This window comes from Lissotriton vulgaris, chromosome 1_1 (assembly GCF_964263255.1).
Source record: "Lissotriton vulgaris chromosome 1_1, aLisVul1.2, whole genome shotgun sequence".
Taxonomy (NCBI): Eukaryota; Metazoa; Chordata; class Amphibia; order Caudata; family Salamandridae; genus Lissotriton; species Lissotriton vulgaris.
This window is the reverse complement of record NC_141685.1, coordinates 2,055,534,203-2,055,557,210: the sequence shown is the minus strand read 5'-3', so window position 1 is coordinate 2,055,557,210 and position 23,008 is coordinate 2,055,534,203. Positions and strand designations below refer to the sequence as shown.

Genomic DNA, 23,008 nt, shown 5'->3' with positions numbered 1-23,008 from the left:
TAAAGTGGTATAGCATATATCCAGGGCATGCAATTTAAGTGCTACCAGTGGGTCTGCAGCACTGGTTGTGCCACCAACACAAGTAGCCTTTCCAACTTGTCTCAGGTCTGCCATTGCAAGGTATGTGTGAGCATTTTACTGGCACTTCGACGTAACTTTTAAAACCACTTGCCAAGCCTCAAACTCCCCTTTTATTACACAAAATTCATCACTAAGGTAGGCCCTAGGTAGCTCTAAGGGCAGGGTGCTGTGTAAATAAAAGGTAGGGCAGGTACTGTTAGCTTTTACATATCCCGGTAGTGACAAATAGCTAAATTAATATTTCACTACTGTGAGGCTTAGTCCTCCCATAGGCTAGCATTGGGAATTCCTTAAAACACTTTTAAGGTGTAATTCCTGATTAGAAAGTAATAGCTACATCATGTTTCATATCTTTGGAATGGTAATGAGAAATCCTCTTTAGATTGATTTAACATTACTATTTTAGAAATGCCACTGGTAGAAAGTGGACATTTCTCTGCTTTAAACTTATTTCCGTGTGCCTGCAGCCTGTCTCCAATACACATCTGGGATGGGTGACAGCTACACTTAGTATCTTCCCTCTAGACAGCCGCCACAAACACAGGAAGGGTGAATGTGGGAGAGAACTCGTCTGCCTTTATCTACATTTTGATAGCTTTTCCTGGGCAGAAAGAGGGAGGGGGAGTTGAAACGTATACCTAGAAAGGCAGTATCCCATGTCCCACACAAAGGACTGATTACCCCCCTCAGACAGAGCTTGGGTGAAAGGGGACCTGTGCACTTCAAGGGCCATCTTTGAAGTGTTCCTCCACTTCAAAGGCACATTTGAGTGTACGTACTGGGTTTCTGACCCTATCTGACCCTATCAAGACAGTACACTGCTGAACTCTGCCACCTGTGAGTTCTACCCTGTCTCTGGTGCCCATCCAGCCCTGGTCCTTGGAAGTGGGTTCTGCAGTTGTTTTGCTTCAAAATTGACACAGTGACGTCTTTGGGCTGACGCAGTGCCAATCCGAAGACCTCCCTGGGTGCATTGCCAATGAAGCAGGACCCAACTTCGAGGCTGGATGATGACACAGTGTGGCATCGTAAAGGGTTTGATTATGACTCAGAACCGGACTGCGAGGCTCGATGACAATGCATCAATCCAATTGCATAAATCGGAACTGATGCATCAAGTCTTCAACACTGATGTTTGCCCATCCAAAGTACTTTTTCAGGTGACCCTGCGTGGGTCCGATATCATGGCCTGCCATCCTTCACGGTCATCCTGAACTTTGTATTTGCCCTGGTACAGTGCGGCATCAAGTAACCCCTTAGCACTGTGCTGAGGGAGCCCCCTAGAGCTTAGGGCCCCCGTGCACCTTGGGGGCTTCAGTTCCACATCAGCAACTAAAGTTTCTGCAGCATTCCATCCGGAGAGGAGTTTTCTTATACCCTGTAACTTAGGAGAAGTTTTATAATTTGTCACTTTCTGAAGTGGAACCTTCTTTAAACTTTTTGACTTTCAGACTTTTACTGGGACTAATCAACTTCGTGTATCTGACCTCAGCTCCATTGCAGTCAGACTGGAATTGCACCTTGCTCCTGGTCTACACAACTGTTAACCTATATTGGGTGTTTCATTTTTCTTGGCGCTTTTCACTTTAGTTTTTTAAAAATGTATTTCCCTGGATCCACTTATTGACTTTTCGTTTTTTTGGTCTTATTTTGCTCAGTAGTGTATATTTATTTGTTGATTAATTAAAATCATTACATTCGCTAAAAAAAAACATACATGAGTGATAAAAAACGACAGTATAACTTCAAAGCCACTAAAAAAAGGAAAAAGACTTGACCAATTCCTACTATGAGTGGCTACAGCGTAAAATTTCATAAAGTTAACATTTGCAAAATCATGTACACAAAAGAACAACTTGACACAGTTAACTTGGCAAGAATATGAAGCATGGGCAGGAAGCAATATTTGTGGTAATAGTTCTTAACAGCTACAAAATACATTACATAAACCCGCAAATTAGATGTTATCAATAAACTTTACAATCAAAGTAAATGGCAAATAGTAAAGTGCATTTGTACTGACGTTATGATCATAATATTCTGTCTATAATTCAAGCATCTTTATTCTCTAGATGTAATTTTAACCACATTCATGGTGTATGCACCTATTTTATAAAACTGCATCATCACAAGATATTTGTTTTCAGCTATTAAAATAAAGTCATTTGTAGCGATGCACCAGGAAGGCATGTGATGATGACATTTCTACAAGATCTTACCCCAAATTCATTAAAAATGGATTTTGATAGGAATTTCCGCTCATCTAATAATAGGGGACACAAAGTTACAATATGAAAGGATGTTTCATCACATAATCCACACAGCCTACATACTTTGGAAGGCCATTTTTTTCCCATTTTGGAAATCCGTCCTTAGTTGGGTATCGCCCAAACCGTATTAACATAAATCTATTCTTAGGGAACCGGTTTTAGATAGGACAGCAAATATGGTTGTGGTTCCAATTTTCTAAAAGAGTTAACAACTGACCATGACTGATCATGAATGGTTCTTTTTTCTAAGCTCATCATTGTCAGTTATGGTCGACAGCAAATTAACTGATTGATTTACTGATCTTTTAAATGCGTGTTTACTTCTAACTTAATCTTCTAAGTTTGGGCATTCAAAATTAAGTAAGCACTCATTTAAAAATGATCTCCAACTACTTGCATGCTCACTACTCAGAATCTCGTGCTAAAACTGACATGAAAGGGAACCTTTTTCTGAGCGTGATAATGATAGTAACGTTTTTAACCCCTTCGGTGCTCATGACGGAACGGTTCCATCATGAGGCACAGTGGAGCTGTGCTGATGACGGAACCGTTCCGTCATGACCACACCCATTACCATTATACTTCAGCACCGGAGGGGAATATGGTTAGCAGCGATGAGGTTAAATAAGTAGATTGCCGAGACAAAGTTTGTCTTTTTAGTCCAAATTCTAATCTTATGTTGGCACGGCCTATATATCTGGGAATCCTATAAACTGATTTATAAACTTTTATCTGAATGTCATCTAAGATTTTTGCATCTTTGCCACGGAAGATCATCGAACCATATTCCAAGGATGGAATCAGTTTAGCTTTCATGACCTTCAGCAAGTGCTCATAATTTGGGCATGATAACTTATCCCTTGACTTTATAAATGCAAATGATAGCGAAGTTGCCTTCGCCTCAAGGTTACTAAAATGCTGCCCAGATGACATATTATCATCAAATATAATTCCCAGATATTTGTCCGATTTTACTGATTCAATAACTAATCCATTAATGTTCCATACTTTTGAACCTACTTTTGTTCCTCCTATAGTCATAATGTTTGTCTTTTTAGTATGTATTTTAAGACCATTCAGAGTAATATATTGATTAAAAGAATCAACTATTCTTTTTAAACATACGGCTGTATGACTCAGTAAAATTGTATAGTAGGCATATTGCAAATATTTAATCTCTTTATCTGGTATGGTTGGAGGATGGGCATTGACATCATTAAAATGAGATGGTAAATCAGACATAAAAAGATTAAAAAGCCAGGGAGCTAAAACACAGCCTTGCTTCAAACTCGTATTAGTTCCTAGAGGGCGTGTAGTGCTTCTACCATCGCCGACTTTAATCTGGACCCATGTATCGGTGTATAAAAGTTTAATCATGTCTAATAAATGATTTGGAATGCCCCAATTCAGAAGCTTAGCCCATAATGAGTTTTGTGGTACAGAGTCAAAGGCGGTTTTTAAATCAATAAAACATACATTCAGCTTCTGTTTCCTATATTTAGCCCTGTCGGCCAATAAAGTCATTAAAATCAAGTTCGTATTGGTCGATTCTCCTCTTCTAAAACCATTTTGAAAAATTGGGATTAGATCATTAAATGATGCCCATGCTTCTAAGGGCTAGATGTAGGTAGAATAGATTTACCGATTTTTAATTACCGAATTTTACCGATTCGGTAATTAAAAATCGGTAAATCTAAGGGGTGGATATGTTGGTATTTCCAGATGTGGAAATACCGAATCTGTAACATTCGGTATTTACCGATTCTGTAAATACAGAATCGGTATTTCCCATTGATTCCTATGGGCTTTGAAGCCCATAGGAATCAATGGGAAATACCGATTCTGTATTTACAGAATCGGTAAATACCGAATTTTGCAAGGGTGCAGGGGGTGTCACTTTAACACCCTCTGGCACCCCACAAATAGGCATGTGCGCCATGTGGCAAACAGACATGCCCTAAGGGCATGTCTGTCTGTCACATGGCTAGGTGTGCATGCACACATGTGCATGCACACCTGAATTCGGTATTTTACCACACAATAAGATTGTGTGGTAAAATACTGTTTTTGTTAGGCCTTTGGGACTCAGAAAAGTCCCACCTACATCTGAGATTTACCGAATCGGTAAAAATACCGATTCCGTATTTTACAGAATCGGTAAATTTACCGAATCGGTAAAGTTACCGATCCTGTAAAATTGTGCCCCTACATGCCAATTCTTGAATACCGGTCGGAAACGGCCGAAAATACCGATTTCCGGCCCTTACCGACCGACCTACATCTGGCCCTAAGTCTTCAAAAAGACAACTCGCAAATATTTTTGCCTCTACATCCGTTAGGTCAATCAATCGATAATTGGCGGGATTATCATGTGGACCACTTTTATATATTAGCTGTATAATGCTTCCTTGCCATGACTCAGGAACAGTTCCGGTTTTGAGAACATCATTAAATAAATATGTTAAAACCTCAGGCCAGTGATTAAGATTTGCCTTAAACACAGAATTAGGAAATCCATTTGGACCCTGCGCACCGGTAGATCTGATCTTACTTATTGCCTCTTTAACTCGATCTGTCGTCCAAAAGTCAGTGTCTTCTAGAGTATATATGTCGTCGGCATCAAAGCTTAAACCATCAACCTTTAATTTTCTTTGCTTGTTGTAGTGTTGTAAATAAGATTTTTTATATTAATTACTTTCCAATGTGTTTATTTTTTGACAAATACTGTTAAAATCAGAATGAACAACCGAGGAGGCAGCATGAAGATTGTAGATGTAAGAAGCCTTACTTGATTCTTCAATATTAGTACTGTTCCCTCTGTAATTACCAAGATCAAGATTATTAATAATACCCCAAAATGATTTTAAGTCTCTTGTTTTACATGAATGATGTAATTTGATCCATATTCCTTCATAATACGCTTGTTTAGCTTTCCATATTTCATTTTTATATTGTTTTCTTTGCTTTATTAGTTGTTGCAATTCTAAAAAAGTATTTGAACCTTTACGTTTTCTGCAAAAGGCCCTAGTTGCTCTATTAAGATTTCCTTTCAAATGAAGCAGCTGGTTAGTAAACCATCCTGACTTTTTTGTTCTCATGGTCGCACATTTCGATATTGTCGGGGGAGGAAAATTATCCAAAAGGGCTTAACAGAGATGTGGCTAGGAATCAACCATAGATTTTCCTTCTGCTATTTCTTCTTGAGCTTTATTGATTGAGGAAGATAAGACTTTCAATATCTCTTTTTCATTTCTCTGGTTCTCTACCAGCCGTTTCAAATTAAAAGATGTTGGAATAGTTTTGATTATTTTCACTTCCTGTAAATGATCCAACGGAAGTGCGAAAGAAATTATTTGCAGATTATGCTCACTTTCTATTCTCGGTATTACACGATAGCTGCAAAGTGAGTTTATTAGCACATTCGAAACTATTGAATAATCAATAATAGTTGGATTACCTATTTTTTTGAATGTAGGAGTTTTTCCATCAGCCAGTAGCAACTTAAGGTTACATTTTATGAATTGAGAATTAATCAACCTTGATAACAATCTCGTTGGTATATTAGGGGTGTAACGAGTAAAAAAGTGCATGTTAAGATCGCCAGAGATGATTATCATTGAATCCAAATGTTCATATTACAAGACTCTTACTATTTCCCACAAACTCGAGAATTGAGTAGCCTTATCCGAATTTTTTGCACTTATATAAATGTTTAAGAAAATAATAGAATGTTTAAATACTAACTTAGTACACTGTAGCCATGGCACTTGAAAATCAATTTCAAAATGTCTCACATCCAAACTTAAAGAAATATAAGTGGAGAGACCTTCACTTGCATGACCAAAGGCAGGCTTACAGCGAGCAGTATTTAGATATCAAAATCCCTGAGTAAGATTATTGCATCAGGATCCTCTACAAGGGTTTTAAGTCCATTTACATTCCAGAAACAAATATTAAGTGGTTTTAACACTTTGGTAATGGAATTTAGGCATCAATCATGTTTTATTGGACTCCCTTTGACCAATATTTTTGGCAGCCAACTCCAATCGCCAGAAAAGGGAATTTCATTCTTTAACTCTTTGCAAGTTCGAATGCCCAGTTTACCACTCATTATCTTAATCCCAAATGACAGATCTAATTTTGATGATGGCCCTACGGCTCCTTTCAGAGCTATGACGTGTGATCCCGGTTTTAATTGGCGTACACTGGCCTTTGGGGCTGGACTATTAGATGCTCTCATCGGGATGAGTAGTGTCGGGTATTGGGAATCACAGATTCTCCAGACTTTAATGCCCCATTTCTCAAACTGATAAATATTAGCTAAGATGTAAACCTCATGATGCCAAGTTGCTATTGTTATTTCATTGTTAGGGTGGAACTGGTCTTTCCTAAACTCAACTGAGTCTAAATCATCTGACGTTAAATGCTTCAAATCAGCAATTGCATTCAGTAATTTTAAAATATTGTCCCGATTCAAAATGTCATGAGAACCTCTGGTAGTGTATTATGGACAGAAAAACACTGTTCTTGACTCACTCAAGGTATCACGAGACATTAGTTTATCATTATTTATATTACTAGTTGTCCTTGCATCCGGTAATAATGCCTGAATAGACACTTTTCCCGACATAGGGGCATCAGTTGTGATTTGCTCAGGAGTAATTATCTCCTCAGTAATGTGATCCTTATACATTTCTTGATTGAGATTATTTATGGTTTTCTGAATAATAGGATTTAGCTCAGCACACTGTTTGTCAGCTCCATTGAATGACTGGTCTTCTCCATTAACCCTTGAGTTCGATGTTACAGTAATTTTGGACCATATACTGTCATTTAGCACATTGGGTGCTGGGATTCCGACGTCTTGTCCCTTTGGCTCAGCCGACAATTTGACTGCACGTGCTTTCAAGGGTCTGAATATCGGATATACCTTTTTTTTTCTGGCGTATAAGACGACTCCCTACTTTTCCTTTTAAAATGTAGGGTTTAGACTATATTTGCTTGCATATTAAATGACACCGGCGTATAAGACGACCCCCAACTTTTGAAAAGATTTTCCATGGTTAAAAAGTTGTCTTATAAGCCAGAAAATACAGTAGTTCTTTTTTATTAGGAGGAGCGTCACTTGTGAGATTTTTTTTTTTTTTTTTAGTTAATTTATTATGAGTTTTCCTCAGTCTTTTTCTCGCCCTTTTCGATAGGCCTTCTTTAGTTGTAATAGAAGTTTGATTGGCATTATTTTGTATTAAGTTTGATTCATCGACTAATATTTCATCCATAGATTTACTGTCTTTAAGCCCATCTTGAGATGTGTCATCATTTGAAAGTCGATCTTTTTTCTTCTGCGGCAGTAGTTTTTATTTGTACTATATTTTGTTGCTGAGTTTTACACTTGAAAAGTTTGGGTATTGTATTTGTGTTTGTTTCTTCTCTATTCACATTTTGCTGTTGGATCCGTAGATCTTCTAATAAATTTAAGGACTTTGTTGCCAAGGATGAATCAACTAGTGTGTCGTTCAATGTTGTTTTCTTTTGAACCATTCTGCTCAACATCAATTTGACTTCTTTAACCATAGAGCTAATGATAAGCGGTAAATCTGCAATGTTATCAATCAATTGCTCACAAGTGTAGGTTATTAATTGGTTCTCCATGTTGGATTGAACTTTAGTTATCAAGTTAGTCAATTGGAGAATTTTTGCATCTATTCCAACTACATGGACGGCCATTATATTTAATAAGTCGACTTGAGTGTTTAATTTATCTGAGTGGAAATTGAGAGCATTAGTAATATTGTCCATTGTATTAAGTAGACTCTCCCATATACCAAAATCTAGGTTATTGAGTTTGTTTTCCTTTGCATTTGGTCTGTTACAGTGATTTCCTCCAAATATGTCGAGTAGGGATAGATCTACAGAGCTAAACAGATTATTTGAAGCTACTGCTTGAGCAGATTTACTTTGCTCCCTTGAAATAGACACCTTTTCAGATCCAACTTTCCGGGAGCAGATATTAACTTATTATCAGTATTGATAGAACTGTTAGATGGCAGACAAAGTGCATTCTCCCCCCACCACACTGCATGCTTTACAAGGACCCAACCCCACATCAAACTCTGGAGTCGTACTTGATTTTCTGCAGTGTGCTGCTTGTTTATTAAAATTTAAGTTCTCCGGTCAATTACCTCATTGACCCACCAATCTCTTTATTTATTCGTACATATTCCAATACAGTATTTAAGAATAAACTTGCACTTATAATACAATATATACATTCACCGCCCATTCCACTGGGCCTTTTATTTGACTTCAGGGTTGCGCCAGCAGGCCACAATCCAGATCACCTGCCCCTTAACGTTAACCCCCTTCTGGTCAACAGAGCCGCAGGTGAGGAAAGCGCCCACTTGGGCAACCAGAGGCCTCTGGGGTAGGGCTGAAAAGCCAAGGCCACCAGCAGGTCGGCCCCAACTCTCCCGCCAGCCCAGAGTCCATACTGATTTAGCAAACCTGTTCAGAGTTAACTGTCTCTAGACAAGAAGTTCCCGTGGTATTCTTGTCCGGAACCCCGCTATTGCCCTAATTGAATCCTTATTAATAGGGATGGGTGGGTGGGTGTCTTCTCTTGGAGACGTCCGACTCCTGGATGATCAGCGGACAAAGAGGGGGCCTCTAGGCTGGTCGCGGGCTTTTAAGCCTCGCGCCCTACTAACACTTCCGGGGCGTACCTCGACCTTTGTTCCCATTGGTCCTGACGCGACGCTCACTTCCGGGTCACGCAAACCGGAAGTGATCCGGCTCCGGGTCGACCCTTTGGCTGCCACTAACGACGCCATTCCCCGATGGGGTTGGCGCCTTCCATAGATGGCAGACAAAGTGCATTCTCCCCCCACCACACTGCATGCTTTACAAGGACCCAACCCCACATCAAACTCTGGAGTCGTACTTGATTTTCTGCAGTGTGCTGCTTGTTTATTAAAATTTAAGTTCTCCGGTCAATTACCTCATTGACCCACCAATCTCTTTATTTATTCGTACATATTCCAATACAGTATTTAAGAATAAACTTGCACTTATAATACAATATATACATTCACCGCCCATTCCACTGGGCCTTTTATTTGACTTCAGGGTTGCGCCAGCAGGCCACAATCCAGATCACCTGCCCCTTAACGTTAACCCCCTTCTGGTCAACAGAGCCGCAGGTGAGGAAAGCGCCCACTTGGGCAACCAGAGGCCTCTGGGGTAGGGCTGAAAAGCCAAGGCCACCAGCAGGTCGGCCCCAACTCTCCCGCCAGCCCAGAGTCCATACTGATTTAGCAAACCTGTTCAGAGTTAACTGTCTCTAGACAAGAAGTTCCCGTGGTATTCTTGTCCGGAACCCCGCCACAGGACGAGGAGCTTACTGGCGGACTCGACCTCCCCCCCCTGCGCTCAAGAGCTTCGGAGACGGCCCCTAGAACTGTTTCTATAAATATCTCCATACCCGCCTCCGACAGGTGGACTCCGTCCTCTGCGTATAGCTCCGGCCTTTCTGCCTGAATTAATTTATGGCGAATCGCTTTAATACTCGATGTTTGCAGGATTTCCGCCACCGATTGGTTCAGTCTTTTGACAGATCTGTTTATTGCTTTATGGGTGCGCCCCGAGCCCACACGAGTCTCGGGATGACTTCCGACCATAGTACTATAGCTTCTGGGAAAATGTTTTTGATTGCTGCTAGGGTAGAAAAACAGGGACTCCTTCACTTCTCTCCTCCCGCCTGGAATCATGTCGTTGCCTCCGCAGTGCAACACGAATACGTCTGGCGAAGGCATGCCTTTTGCCAAAGCCGCTTTTACATCCCTCGGGACATCCGCCAGGCGCTGCCCTCCTATCCCCACCCAATGATGGTCACAACCTCGCATCATGGTCACCCTGTCCATGAGTGTCTTTTTGAAGTGCGCCCCGGCCCTGCGAATGAAGGAGTGGCCACACCAACAGATTTGGGTTCTCTTAGGGGAGGTACCTAAAGTAAATATGAAGAGTAAATGTGAAGAGATACAGTCAGCCGATTCTCACAAAGGGAACGCAAGCTAAAGATACGTCAGACTAATTGCGGGCGGATATAACGTTCGTAACACGCTGATTTCCAGCGACCCAACCTCTTGATTACCTGTTCGGGTAGGCCTAAGCCAGCAGCCGTTGTCGCTGCTCCAATTCTAAACGAATGTGATGTAAAATCGGCCGGCTCAACTCCGATCCGTGCCAAGGTCATTTTAACTACTCGAGTGAACTGGAACCTGGTAAGTGGTAACCCATTCTCATGGATCAAGAGTCTATCATCGGCTCCCTGGGGCCTGACTTGGAGAAATACCCTCAGCAAGTTGACCGGACAGAAGGACTCACCCTCTACTCTACCCAGTTGTAACCAGGTACCTTTACCCAGCGGATCCGTTTTCGATCTCCGCACCCTCATCCGCAGGACACCTTTGGACTCGATTATATCAGAGCACTTCAGACCCCCTTCCCTATCCGATTTGGACGTCGGAAGTAATTCTGAAATTCGCAGCGCCCCACAAAAGGCTAAGGTATAGGCCACCCGGAACAGTTGCGTCTCATACTGGGAGAAACAAACGAACGGCAGAGCTCCTAAGATTTTAATCAATTTTTCTACGTCTATCGGCCTCCTAGAATCTATCTCCCCGGGCGCTAGGCGCTCCCAACCTCTCATTGCTCTTCTAACTCTCTGATCTTTTGTCGGATCCGACACCCCCCGTAGACCCGCATAAAATGCTAACGCCGACAACTGTCTTTTCATGAATGCTACCGACTTCTCTTGCTCTTTCTGCAGCACGATGAAGCCTAATACACTCTGGGGGGCAAAGATGTCCGCTACACCCACACCCCTCAGGTATGCCATATACGAATCCCATGACCTCTGATACATACTCTTAGTCCTTGGAGCCAAGGATTCAGATATCAACTCGGCGGCTGTGGGGCACCAAACTTCCATAGCTCCGCTGGGAAGGCTGACATTGACGTCTCCGCCTGGGGCCAATGCTCCCGGAACTCTGTTAACTTAAAACGAGACAATGCATCAGCCGCTTTGTTTTCTACACCTGGAACATGTTTCGCAGTGAATTGGACATTATGGCTCAGGCACTGCAAAACCAATTCTTTCAACAACCTGAGTACCCAAGTACAGGTAGCCCTCTGGCTATTAATCACCATGACTACGGACATGTTGTCCGACCAGAATACTATACTCTTGTTTGCCAGCAGATCCCCCCACAAGTGCAAAGCTACCACTATGGGGAAAAGTTCAAGGAAGGAAATGTTAGTAGTCAGGCCTCGCTCGATCCAGTCATCTGGCCAGCACTGCATACACCATTTTTGACCGAATATAGCTCCGAAACCAATACTACCTGCAGCGTCGGTGAACAGCTCAAGATCCGTATTAGAAGAACAGGCTGCTCGCCACAACACCGTGCCATTGAAGTCCCTCAAGAAACTTCTCCAAATCATAAGATCCTCTCTAACTTCAGCTGAGAGCCTCACTCTGTGGTGTTTGGCCCGCAGTCCAGACATTGCCCTCGCTATACTCCTGGAGAAGGCCCTGCCCATAGGAATGACCCGCAGAGCAAAGTTCAGTTGACCCAGAAGAACTTGTAGCTGATGTAAGGTTACCTTCCTTGCCCCCAGGCAACCATCAATAGCGGCCCTAAAGGCATCAACCTTGACTTTTGGCAGCCTGCACACTCCTGCTGTTGTATCCATCTCTATGCCCAGGAAGGTCAAACACGTGGTCGGGCCTTCGTTTTTTTCCGCCGCCAAAGGTACTCCGAGCGCCTCAGCCAAGCGCTGGAAGCCCAGCAGGGCCTTCCTGCACGACTGGGAACCCTCGGGACCCATGAACAGAAAATCGTCCAGGTAGTGGACTACAGCATGTGAGTTGTCCGAGGCCAGAAACTGCTCAACCGCCCATTCCAGGAACCTTGCGAAAGTCTCGAAAACTGCACAGGCAATAGAACACCCCATAGGCATGCACAAATCCAAAAAATAGTTACCGTCAAATGTGAAGCCCAAGAACCTGGTGTCGTCCGGGTGCACGGGCAGTAACCTAAAGGCTGATTCAACATCGGCTTTAGCCATTAGGGCTCCCTCCCCAAATGCCTGCAATTTTTCAATAGCCGTGTCAAATTTGGTATACTTCACCGAGCACAGATCCGGGTCTAGCTTATCGTTTACCGAGAGCCCTGGGGGACTCGATAGATTATGGATCAGACGAAATTTACCTTCCTCCTTTTTTGGAACTAGACCCAATGGGGAACAAACCAGATTATGGGTAGGTGGTTCTGTGAAAGGGCCCCCAACCCGCCCCAATGCTACCTCCTTCATGATCTTCTCTCGAGCTGCCTCCATATTTCGCAACACTGAGCTCTGATTGCGAGGTGGGACATTGGAAGGGGGGGCTGAAGACGGGATACGAAAGCCAATTGTAAAACCATGCAGTAGGAATTGAGCCTCCCCAAGATTATCGTACTTACTGAGGAGGTGTGTCAGGACATGCCGTTTAATTGGAGTTGGTAGCTTTGTCAGGGGTCTTAGTTGGCTTTCCTTTTGGGGCACTGTGGCTGGCCTGTTCTTTGGGGTTACCAGTTTTCTTAAAACACCTGATCTCGGGATGAGAGGTACCCCCGCAGTAGGAACAGCAGTGTTTGAATTTACACGCGACCCCCCTGGTACACTCATTTCTATTAAACTGCCAGCAGGCCTGTTTTTTCTCACCGACCCCTTTGTCAGTCCGAAAGAACTGGCTCTGAGTTGAGGGTACCAGGGTAGGCGTTGAAGGGGTGGAATAGAAGACTGTATGCCACAAATTAATCTCCCGCTGGTCCCATGCTATACCCGGGTGAACTGCCTTCATCTGCCTGAACATTTTATCGTATTTCAGCCACCCCTGGCCTGGAAACTCTGTTGCCGCACCATGTATCAAGGATATATAGCTCATCATTTGCGGGCCTAAAACCGGATATTTCTCAAGCATAACAGCGGCATATATTGCAAATCCCGTGATCCAATTCTTCATGGACCATTCTACCCATGATTTCTTCTGATTGTAATCTCCCTCCTTTCCGGCTTTGGGTTTTCCCGCCGCCACCCCCGCATTGATAAGGTCGAACACTTCTATGTATTCGCCCCTGAGTATCCTGTCCTTCATATCTGCTGGCACATGCCAAGTTATCCCAGCGGATGGCGATAAGGTCATTGAGGAAGAACCGAACATTAGAGGGCTGAAAGCTAATAATGGGGAACCAGCTGGTTGCCCCCCAAACCCTCCATGCATCTGGCCATTAGAGGGACCCGCAACATCAACTACGGCATTCGCCATTGAGCCCTGACTTGGACCCCCTAGATTAGAGAAAGCAGTCATCGCTAAGGGGGACCCGTGAGCTGTGTAGGCAGGAAACATTGAGCTTACCGGGCTGCTACCTATCGCTTGACCATGCGACCCATATAATTGCATCCCTGGTAACTGAGCGACCCCCCCGGGCTGAACCCAAACTTGCGACACTCCGCTACCCGGCTGTGCCACTACTGGCGGTAACATACCGTGCGGACCGGACCCCCCCCACAGAAGTGACGGGGAACCCTCCTATCTGCGTAGGCCTAGTTGCCTCATACTGCCCCTCGGCGTCATCTGGGTCGTTATCTGCGCCTAAGTTCGAATCAATTGTCTCTGGCGCCTCCTCCTCACCTGGTGATACTGGTCGTGAATCCGTCGGCCTAGACCGCTTGCCTCTTGCCGAGCTTCTAAGCTTTTCTGGGGTCTGCTTCGCTCTTTTGCCTCTCCCCCTCTCCTCCTGAGAGTTCGCATCTGCTCTAGCCCCGTCTCTCATATTCTTTAGTACCCAATCCATGCCTTTTTCTCTTGTGAACTCCAGCAGTTCCGTAAAGGCAAGGAATTCCTCATTCTTGGCTGCGGGTTGTTTACCCTTCGGTACCTTCTTCGACGGCATCCTGCACTTAAAGAAAAAACGACGTTAAAACTTATCGAGAAACGCAAACGACTTTGCAGGCCCACCGCGCCGCGGATGGGCCCGGACCCAGGGAATCAAATGATCGAGCGCCAGCGCTCGCCCTCCCCCCGGACACGAGGATTTACCGCGGCAAACCCCCCCCCTGCAAACAATATTTAAATCAAGAGAAATAAGCACGAAAGCTGTAAAGATAAAGAAATCTAGCACACACTGCAAGGCCCGCTAACCTAGACCACGAGTCGGATTAACTCTCGCTGTATACTCCAACGCTATGCTCCCACGATGTCTTCTCTTGGAGACGTCCGACTCCTGGATGATCAGCGGACAAAGAGGGGGCCTCTAGGCTGGTCGCGGGCTTTTAAGCCTCGCGCCCTACTAACACTTACGGGGCGTACCTCGACCTTTGTTCCCATTGGTCCTGACGCGACGCTCACTTCCGGGTCACGCAAACCGGAAGTGATCCGGCTCCGGGTCGGCCCTTTGGCTGCCACTAACGACGCCATTCCCCGATGGGGTTGGCGCCTTCCATTTCCTGCATTACACTCGATTGGTCCAGGTTGAATAACCTTATGCTACTATTTAGGCCGTTGGGACTAGATATTTCTAATATTGGTGAATTGCCCTCCCTAGCTCATTCCGCCTCAAGAGGGTCGGAGTCTATCAAAAAAACCTCATCAATTGTGTTTTGATCCGTGCCAGGGGGAATTTTAGTCGGGGCACCATTTGAGTCTTGACTACAAACCCACGGATAAAGAACTCCTTTCGACCAGTCGAAGTCGCAGATAAGACTGCGTCAACCATGGGTATCCTTGACGCCAGAAGAATGTTGTCTTGTGCGTTGCCTTGTACATGAACTTGAACATGAACTTGGGCTTTTGCCTGTATCGTATAAGACGGTTTTAAAAGCGGGTTTAAAATCGCAGCCGATGAACAAAGTCCAGAGACATTACTTTCATTGCCATGGTTCACCACCTCCAATTCTGAGGGAAGAGAAGAATTAAGCCCTGTGATCGACTCCACTAGGTAATCTCTCTTTACACTGATAAATGGAGACCATGTTACAGAGGGCCCTTTACCGTTATCCATGTCTGCAGATTTTTGCGACTGCTTAAGAAAATCCTTAATTGTCAATTGGTTAAGATGGGCTGGAATATGTTCTTTGGAAGTAGTTTTAAAGACAACTGGCATAACTGAATCCTTGGAGGAAACTGCTTTAGGGGTGACCTGCAGTGGGACACCTCCTATGCCTGAACACACTTCGCTCTTCTGCCTCCGTTTTGATTGGGGACTTGGTAGTGCCCCACGTTGTCGACCAGATCTCAAAATAATCTGAAATAAAAATAGTCTGAGACAGCTTTAAAGGAATATGTATGATCTTGTATGTGATCCCGCCTCTACCACCTATCCAACAAGCTTAAGGGGATTGTCAATCAGCTTATGAATTGATTTGCCAGACTTCAGTCGTTTTTGTTGTTGTTATAAGCCTGATGGGCCCGTGCTCAAGCCTTGATATCTTTTTTTTTTATGCCTTTACACCCTCTGCTGACATTCACTCATGTGCTCCTCGCCGTTTCAGCAGACCACCGGCTTCCCAGCTCCCCAGCTCAATACCACGACTGCCACGTCTCGCTCAGGGTGCTCTAGCTGCACAAACTCAAATACCGCTGAGCCACTAAGCCACTGAGACGCTGGACCACTGGACCTCTGCACGGGACCTCCTCGGGGCCTCCTCGCACTTGTCCCGCTACCACCACAGCATCCAGAACAATGGGGTGCTAGGCTTGCCGGATTACCAGAATGTTGCCAGATGGTTTTTACTCACTGGCTGTCCTCCCCGTTGCAGCTGCCTATCGTCCGCCGGCTGCCTGGACGGAACAGGAATGGGGACTCGTTCTCGCTCGATTGACTGGGCTAAAAAACTGCGGGGAACAGCTGGGAATAACGGGGGCAGAAGGCAGGGGGCAGCGGGAGGCTATCGTGGTCACTTTCTCCCACAAAGCCCTGGCGACCGCGTCCGCATCCGCGTTCTCGCCTTGCCTCACTCAACTCGCTCAACTCGCTCAACTCACTGGTCCTTGCTCTCTGCTGCTCTCTGCTGGATCACCCCTTTCTTCTTTACTCATAATATGTTTTTCTTTATTTTATAATTAGTTGTGGGATGTTATTGTGCTATGGGTGACTTTTGCTTTTGTACTTCCTAAATATTTTCCACATTACCATTGATTTACTGCTTTCTGTCACATTACTGAGGATTATGTTTATTTAATTTAATTTGTATGACATCTAGCAGGTGGTGGCCGTATCGTTGGAGGTGAACTCTTTTCCACTCCAAATAACAATCCTCATTCCTTCAGCCACTATATCAGCCCTCTTAGTCTACAAGATGCATTTCTCCTTTGTTTCACTATTTAACCTGTATTCATTTCAGGAGTGTAATCATATCTGCATACTCATGATTCACTACTCTTTCATCGAAGTATTTCTAAGACAAACCTAGAACAATTCTATTTTTTTCTTTCTTTTTCAAACATAAAAAAACAAATGGATCATCAATGATGCGTTTTTATCTTTTTTCTGCCTCCTTCCTATCTTTTAGCATCAAATGTCAAAAGTGAACAGAACAATTGACAAGTAATATTTTAAACACATAATTTGACAAAATATTAATAGATATAGGTGTTCTTGAATAATTTGGCATCAATCCAATTATCTTGCTCGGTAATGCTCATTTTCAATGTAACTTCTCAAATTAAAGCTGCATTAACTATTTTTATTACAGGGAGCAGAATCTACAGTGCTATATCAGAGTGATCTTACCCCAAAAGAGTTTGGCAGGGATCAGTTAACAAACATGTGTGTTTGTATTATGTTCTAATTGTTCTAATGATAAATGTATATACATAACTGTGCTGTTAATCTGTCATCCCTAAGAATTTAATATATGTATACTGCTGATATCTTCTGACCTTATTGGGGCAGCTCTTTGTAGCATTACCTTTGGCTTGGTATTGCATATGTAGATCAGTTTATTAAACGCCCTTTGTGTTTTAATGACAAACAGTATTTTTTTGCTAGGTATACCTCCAAACATTTCACCTCTCACCTCCCCGTGCCATTCACCCATCCAGGGGACCCCAGCCAGCAGCCCCACTAGCAAATTTTCTGCAGCACAGTTTCCGGACAGTGCAGACCTTAAAGCCAAGACAACACTAAGTCCTCACAAGGTTGTAACTGGGACACACAGTGCACCTGAAGATCCGGACCAGTTTCTGGGACCTCCTATTGTCTGTAGTAGGTAAGCCAAGCCTTTTTTTCTCTTTACTGTTTTAAAATTGTATCTAATCCTCAGGACTTCCTCAAGGTGGAAGTGACTTTGGTCATTATTTTAAGAAATCATATTTTTAAAAAGATCATTGACATTATAATACTGATATACACTTTGTCAAAAGTGCCTAATTGCCAGTGATGTAATAACGAAAGCGAAACTTGCTTACGAAAAAACCACACAATTTATATCTGAATACTCACCTAATAATGTTTTCGTAGAGTGAAATGCTGTACTCATGAAAATAGTCACTGCATTTTGTAGAATCTTAGGTTGTGTTACATGCGTTGTGCCTGGATACTATAGTATGACTGTGTGGTATAATGCCTGAGTCAGGCACAGCAAAGATATAGCATTCTGTTTCATTATATATGATATGTGGGAGAGGTTGTGAGGCACATGGAAGAATTTTGAACTGCATCTCCCTCAAAGTTTGAATGCATCCTGTTGTAGGTTTTAGCAGACCAAGGATCCAAACAGGGGGATCCATCCATGTAGTGTACTGGTCGTCTCAGAGTTAGTGTTTGTCTGACTCTGTCAAGGTTTACCAACTCTGTAAGGAGCCATCTGGTTCTCACAGTGTGGGTTTATGTCTTGCTCTCTTTCTCTCCTTCCTCTCCCCCTCTCCTCCCTTCATCTTCCCTCTCCTTCTCGTCCTGCACACGCACTCTCCCTACAAGATTCTAGCAATCTTCCTTCTCAAATGAGGCAATGTTTTCTCATGAATGAAGCAGCGCTTTAGGAGTGTAAATAAATTCAATATTACAGTTAGGCTCCACCATAATATCGAAATTCTCTGTGGTTCAAGAACATAAGCAGACTGGCATATTTACATATTTGTGAGACTTGGACTATTTGTGTAATTAACTAACTCAAAAGAGGAGGGTAATGTGTTGTTTTCTTAATATGTCAACAACAACAAAGTTACCAATTCCATCTACATATTCTAGTTGTAGACACCCACAATTATGAAAATGCACCCCTACTAGTAAGGTTATTATCAGAATAGATTTCAGTTAAACAATAATAAATTAATTTTCATTGCCTTTGCTTCCTACCCTCCAAGAGAAACTTGAACATTGCTTTTCTCACAAGGCCCCATTTAGATGATGCATTCATTGCATGCATCCCATGCAGCTGCTTTTACTCTTGATCCATGTAAAGTGGACTTTGTGAAGTGGTCATTTCCACATTTATACCTTGTGGTATGGGGTAAAGATATGCATTTTCTTCCACAAAGGATAGGCGTTCTAAGCTTCTGTACATCAGATATGCTCTCTTTGGATTCGCCTAAGGGCAGTTCATGCCTAAAGATTTTGAGTCTGTAGGACTGCTGGTACAGTTACTGATGCAATGGACATGCAAGAATTGTCTTTCAGGAATAAACATTCTTCATCTGTCACTGTAAAATGGGTCTGGTGCCTATATAGGCACAGGCAAGGGGTACTATGTAAAATGATACATAGTCCGCTAAACTTTCCAATTCCACGCACTACAAAGAACGTTGAAAGTTAATTATGGCCATTAGGTCAATATTTGCCCTTACAAGCAGTCATTCTGATCGCATTAATGCCAAGTAGGAGAAATCAGCGAAACCAAAGGGGATGATGGACGGAGTGTTGAACAATGCAAGCACTCACCCCCAGTCAACTGATCTGGGTTTAATCCATTAGCCGTCATCAGCCAGGCTAGCTTGAATGAAGTGGCAAAGTGAGCAAGGTACCCACGTCTGGGCATACCCTGCCAACTTAGGTCGAACAAAGCAAAACCAAAGGGCTGATGACGGCTGATTAGCCGGAAACCAGTCCCAGGATGCTTGTTTCAGGTCCAGGGAAGACATGGCTTGGCAGTTCTGGCTGGACTGTTCCCATGAGGCACAGGGTCAGTCTGATTTGCATATGGCCATGTCTGAACTGGGGTGGCGGAGTGAGCTAAAGAATGATGATGGATTGAACCCAGATCAGTTGGCTGGGTTAAGTGCTTGCAAAGTTCAACACTCCGTCTATCATCCCCTTTGGTTTTGCTAAGTAAGGGGAAATAGAATTACCACAAAATGACCCAGGTTTACTTGTTTCTTACTTAACCAAACCTTGAAGTCACCATTTGGTTTCAACCAAAACCTGAGATGTTAATTGGATCTGAAGAAAAAGTGTAACATCAGTGGCCTAACTACCCATTGCTGAAGTTCATGATCACCCCACCTCAGGGCCCTTTTGTTACACTTGCCCATTATAATTGTCCTATTATTTACCAGTATGAACCAATATAGAGACTGTTGCTATAAAACCAGCAATATCAGAATTTTATAGGACTACAACACGACTTAGGGTTACACTAAATCACCAATTTCTAGCACGTAACCATACATGCCAACCCTCCCAATTCAGGTGGAAGACAACAGAAATCAAGGCTAGTCTTATGATTCCTGTATGCTTAAGCAGGCTTCTTCAGACAGGTACTGGTCTTGTGTGACATGAGAGTATACACTGCCAGTAACCTGCTCCTGCAAGCCAGTACACAACATTTTTGTCAGTTCTCTTTGCCTGCCATAGTGCTTTCTCCATGCTCTTGGCAGGCAAGGAAATACAATGTATATTTACATTTAGTCTCATATATTACAATAGACAATAGAGGCTGATTCAGGCCTCAATTGAAATCAATGGGAGAAATACTTTCTCCCGATTATTTTAAAAGAATCTCCCACTTTCTTCTTCTAAAATGTTGGCATGTATGCCGGTAACTTACTCCCCACCATGAACACATATCACTAACCCTTAACTGTCAGCCAAGGAATTTGCACTGGATCTCTCTTCCAGGATCACCATCAGCTAGAGCAACCCTCACTACTGACCTCCCCAACTCTTTCACTCCCACCACTCCACAACCTCACTTGGTTACTTAGCACGCACCATGTAACCATACATGCCAACCCTCCCAATTCAGGCAGGGAACTACCAATTTCAAGGCTAGTCTCACACCTCCTGATTCCTGTATGCACAAACCCAACTCCTCCGTGGGCTTCTGCAAACAGGGACTGGTCTTGTGTGACACAGGAGTATACACTGCCAGTAAGCTGCTCTTACATGCAAGTTGTCAACATTTTTGTCAGCTCTAGCTGCCTGCCATAGTTCTTTCACCATGCTTCAGATAGGCAAAGAAAAACAACGTCTATTGACATTTAGTCCCATTCATGACAATAGAGGCCAGTTCAGGCATCAATAGAATTCAATGGGAGAAATAGATTCATTAACATTTCACTGTCAGCCAAGGAATTTGCACTGTATCTCTCCTCTAGGATAACCATCAGTTAGAGGCAACCTCACTACGGGAAACATCATTAACAACGAAGGCAGTACTACGCGTAACGTTTACAACGAGGCACTTACCACGTAAACGTCTTTCCAACGCGTATGCCTTCAACGATCGTCTCTTCCACGAACAAAAAAAAACCGTAGGATTAAAAAGGGGGGTTGGGAGGGTCTCCCCCCCATAAAAAAACGATCCCGACGTGCCGAAGAAAACAGCGTCGTAAGAGAGGAAGCGGAATAAACTTCCGCTTCCTCTTTACGACGTAAGAGCGACGTGGTAAAGATGATGAGGGGAAAACGAATTCCGTGGTAACGCATGCGTGGAAAAGGCATGCGTTGCAACGGAATTCGTGGTAACGTCATATAACCCCTCACTACTGACATCCCCACCTACTTAAATCCCACTCCCCATCCGGCTACTCTCTCCAGTTTATCTTGTCCAAGCCCCCTACTCAGGTCCAAGTCAGTCACTCCATTATAGCTGAAACTCACCCACGGTGTTTCAAATATCTGGTTCTACCTTTAATAAAGCAAAATGCTACCACGGTCTCCCAAAATCCTTACTAAATATTTTCTCGAGGATACTGGAAGCTGAGTTTTAAACTGCCTTACTCCACCTTACATGTCATGGATGAACGCGTTTTGTTTGTTCCCCAGGATGTGCTAGTGAAACAGCTGTGGTTCAGAGAATATTGCTTCCACGCTCCAAGAAAGGGGGAGAGGGTGAAGGTGCCAAAACCATGTCATGAAACACAGAATTTCACGAATGGTTAACAATTCCCTAGGGGTTCACAATTCAAAGAAACCTTTAGAAAGCAAACCATAAATCAGTGAAAGGTCCCCAAAATCGTTAACCCACAGAATCCTGTGAACTTTCACAAAAAAACAAATTTGTTCTCGAAGAAAAGTTACTATTGCAGCCAGATTTAATACTTTCATGTTTTGGAAGAAGGCTTCTTCAAACACTACTTCTAAAAATATTTTCAATCTCTTTCCCTTTGAGTTTCCATGCCCCTCACTCAACCAAAACCAAATACCCTCATATTTTTTTTATAATCTTTTTATTGGTATCTGTAAAAAAGTATAAATGTTTTAATATAGAACAGAAAAATCAACAGGTACATGCTAGATACATTGTATATCCATCAGTACACTGTTACATTACAGTTCTTATTTTGCTCTTCAGCAGATGATCAAAGTATTTAATTTCTTCATCTTGCGGTGCTTATACAGCGAACTGGGTTTTGTGCCAGTTTCATAACCTTAATTTTTCAACAACATCAAGGCTTTTTTGGAGGAGAGTGTAACACAGCAATCCCAACAATAGTTAGAGCAATCAAATCTGAAAAGCTGGAGGGGGTCAGATTAAATATTGGTTCATTATAGGGCCTGGGCAGCTGATGCTAACAGGTTTAGGGAGGCGAATGTCCCTCATTAGCACTTGTTTTGATTATATGTTGAGATAAAGGGGGAAGGGAGTTGTCCCTATTTAAATTTTGAATCAATCAGTGTTTCAATCAGGGTTTGTAAAGTGAACAACTCGCCCATGAGGGTCTCAAGGTGCTAGGGGAGGAGTGGGCAACTCAGGTGGGGTCAGGCGAAGAGCCAGATCTTGAGGTCCTTCCTGAACTGTTGCATTGTCGGGCTCTGTCAGAGGTGAAGAGGAGTTCATTCCAGCACTTGGCTGCTAGGTAGGAGAAGGATCTTCCACCTGCTCTTATCCTGTGATAGGTTTCTCTTGGGGGCTTGGAATGAGATTCAGTCACTGAGGTATTGTGGTCTGATGTTGTGCATGACCTTGTAGGCGTGTGTGAGCAGCTTGAACATTATACTTCTTTTGACAGGGAGGAAGTGAAGGTCACGGAGGTGTTGGGTGATGTGGTCGTGTTGTGAGATATCGAGGATAAGTCTGGGTAAGGGGTTCTGGACGATCTGGAGTTTGCAGAGGAGTTTTGTTGCTGATTCTGGCATACAGGGCACTGGCGTAGTCCAGCCTGCTGGTAATGG

At 43.4% G+C, this 23,008-nt stretch overlaps 1 protein-coding gene across 2 annotated transcripts in view; it reads left to right on the top strand.

Moving 5' to 3' along the window:
* PDE3A (phosphodiesterase 3A) overlaps positions 1–23,008 on the top strand; it is a 1,268,538-nt gene that overhangs the window by 972,168 nt on the left and 273,362 nt on the right. For both annotated transcript variants that reach the window (XM_086920567.1, XM_086920572.1), the window contains one exon: positions 17,444–17,663. In XM_086920567.1, the coding sequence (XP_086776693.1) occupies positions 17,444–17,663 (220 nt within the window). The remainder of the gene's footprint in view (positions 1–17,443; positions 17,664–23,008) is intronic.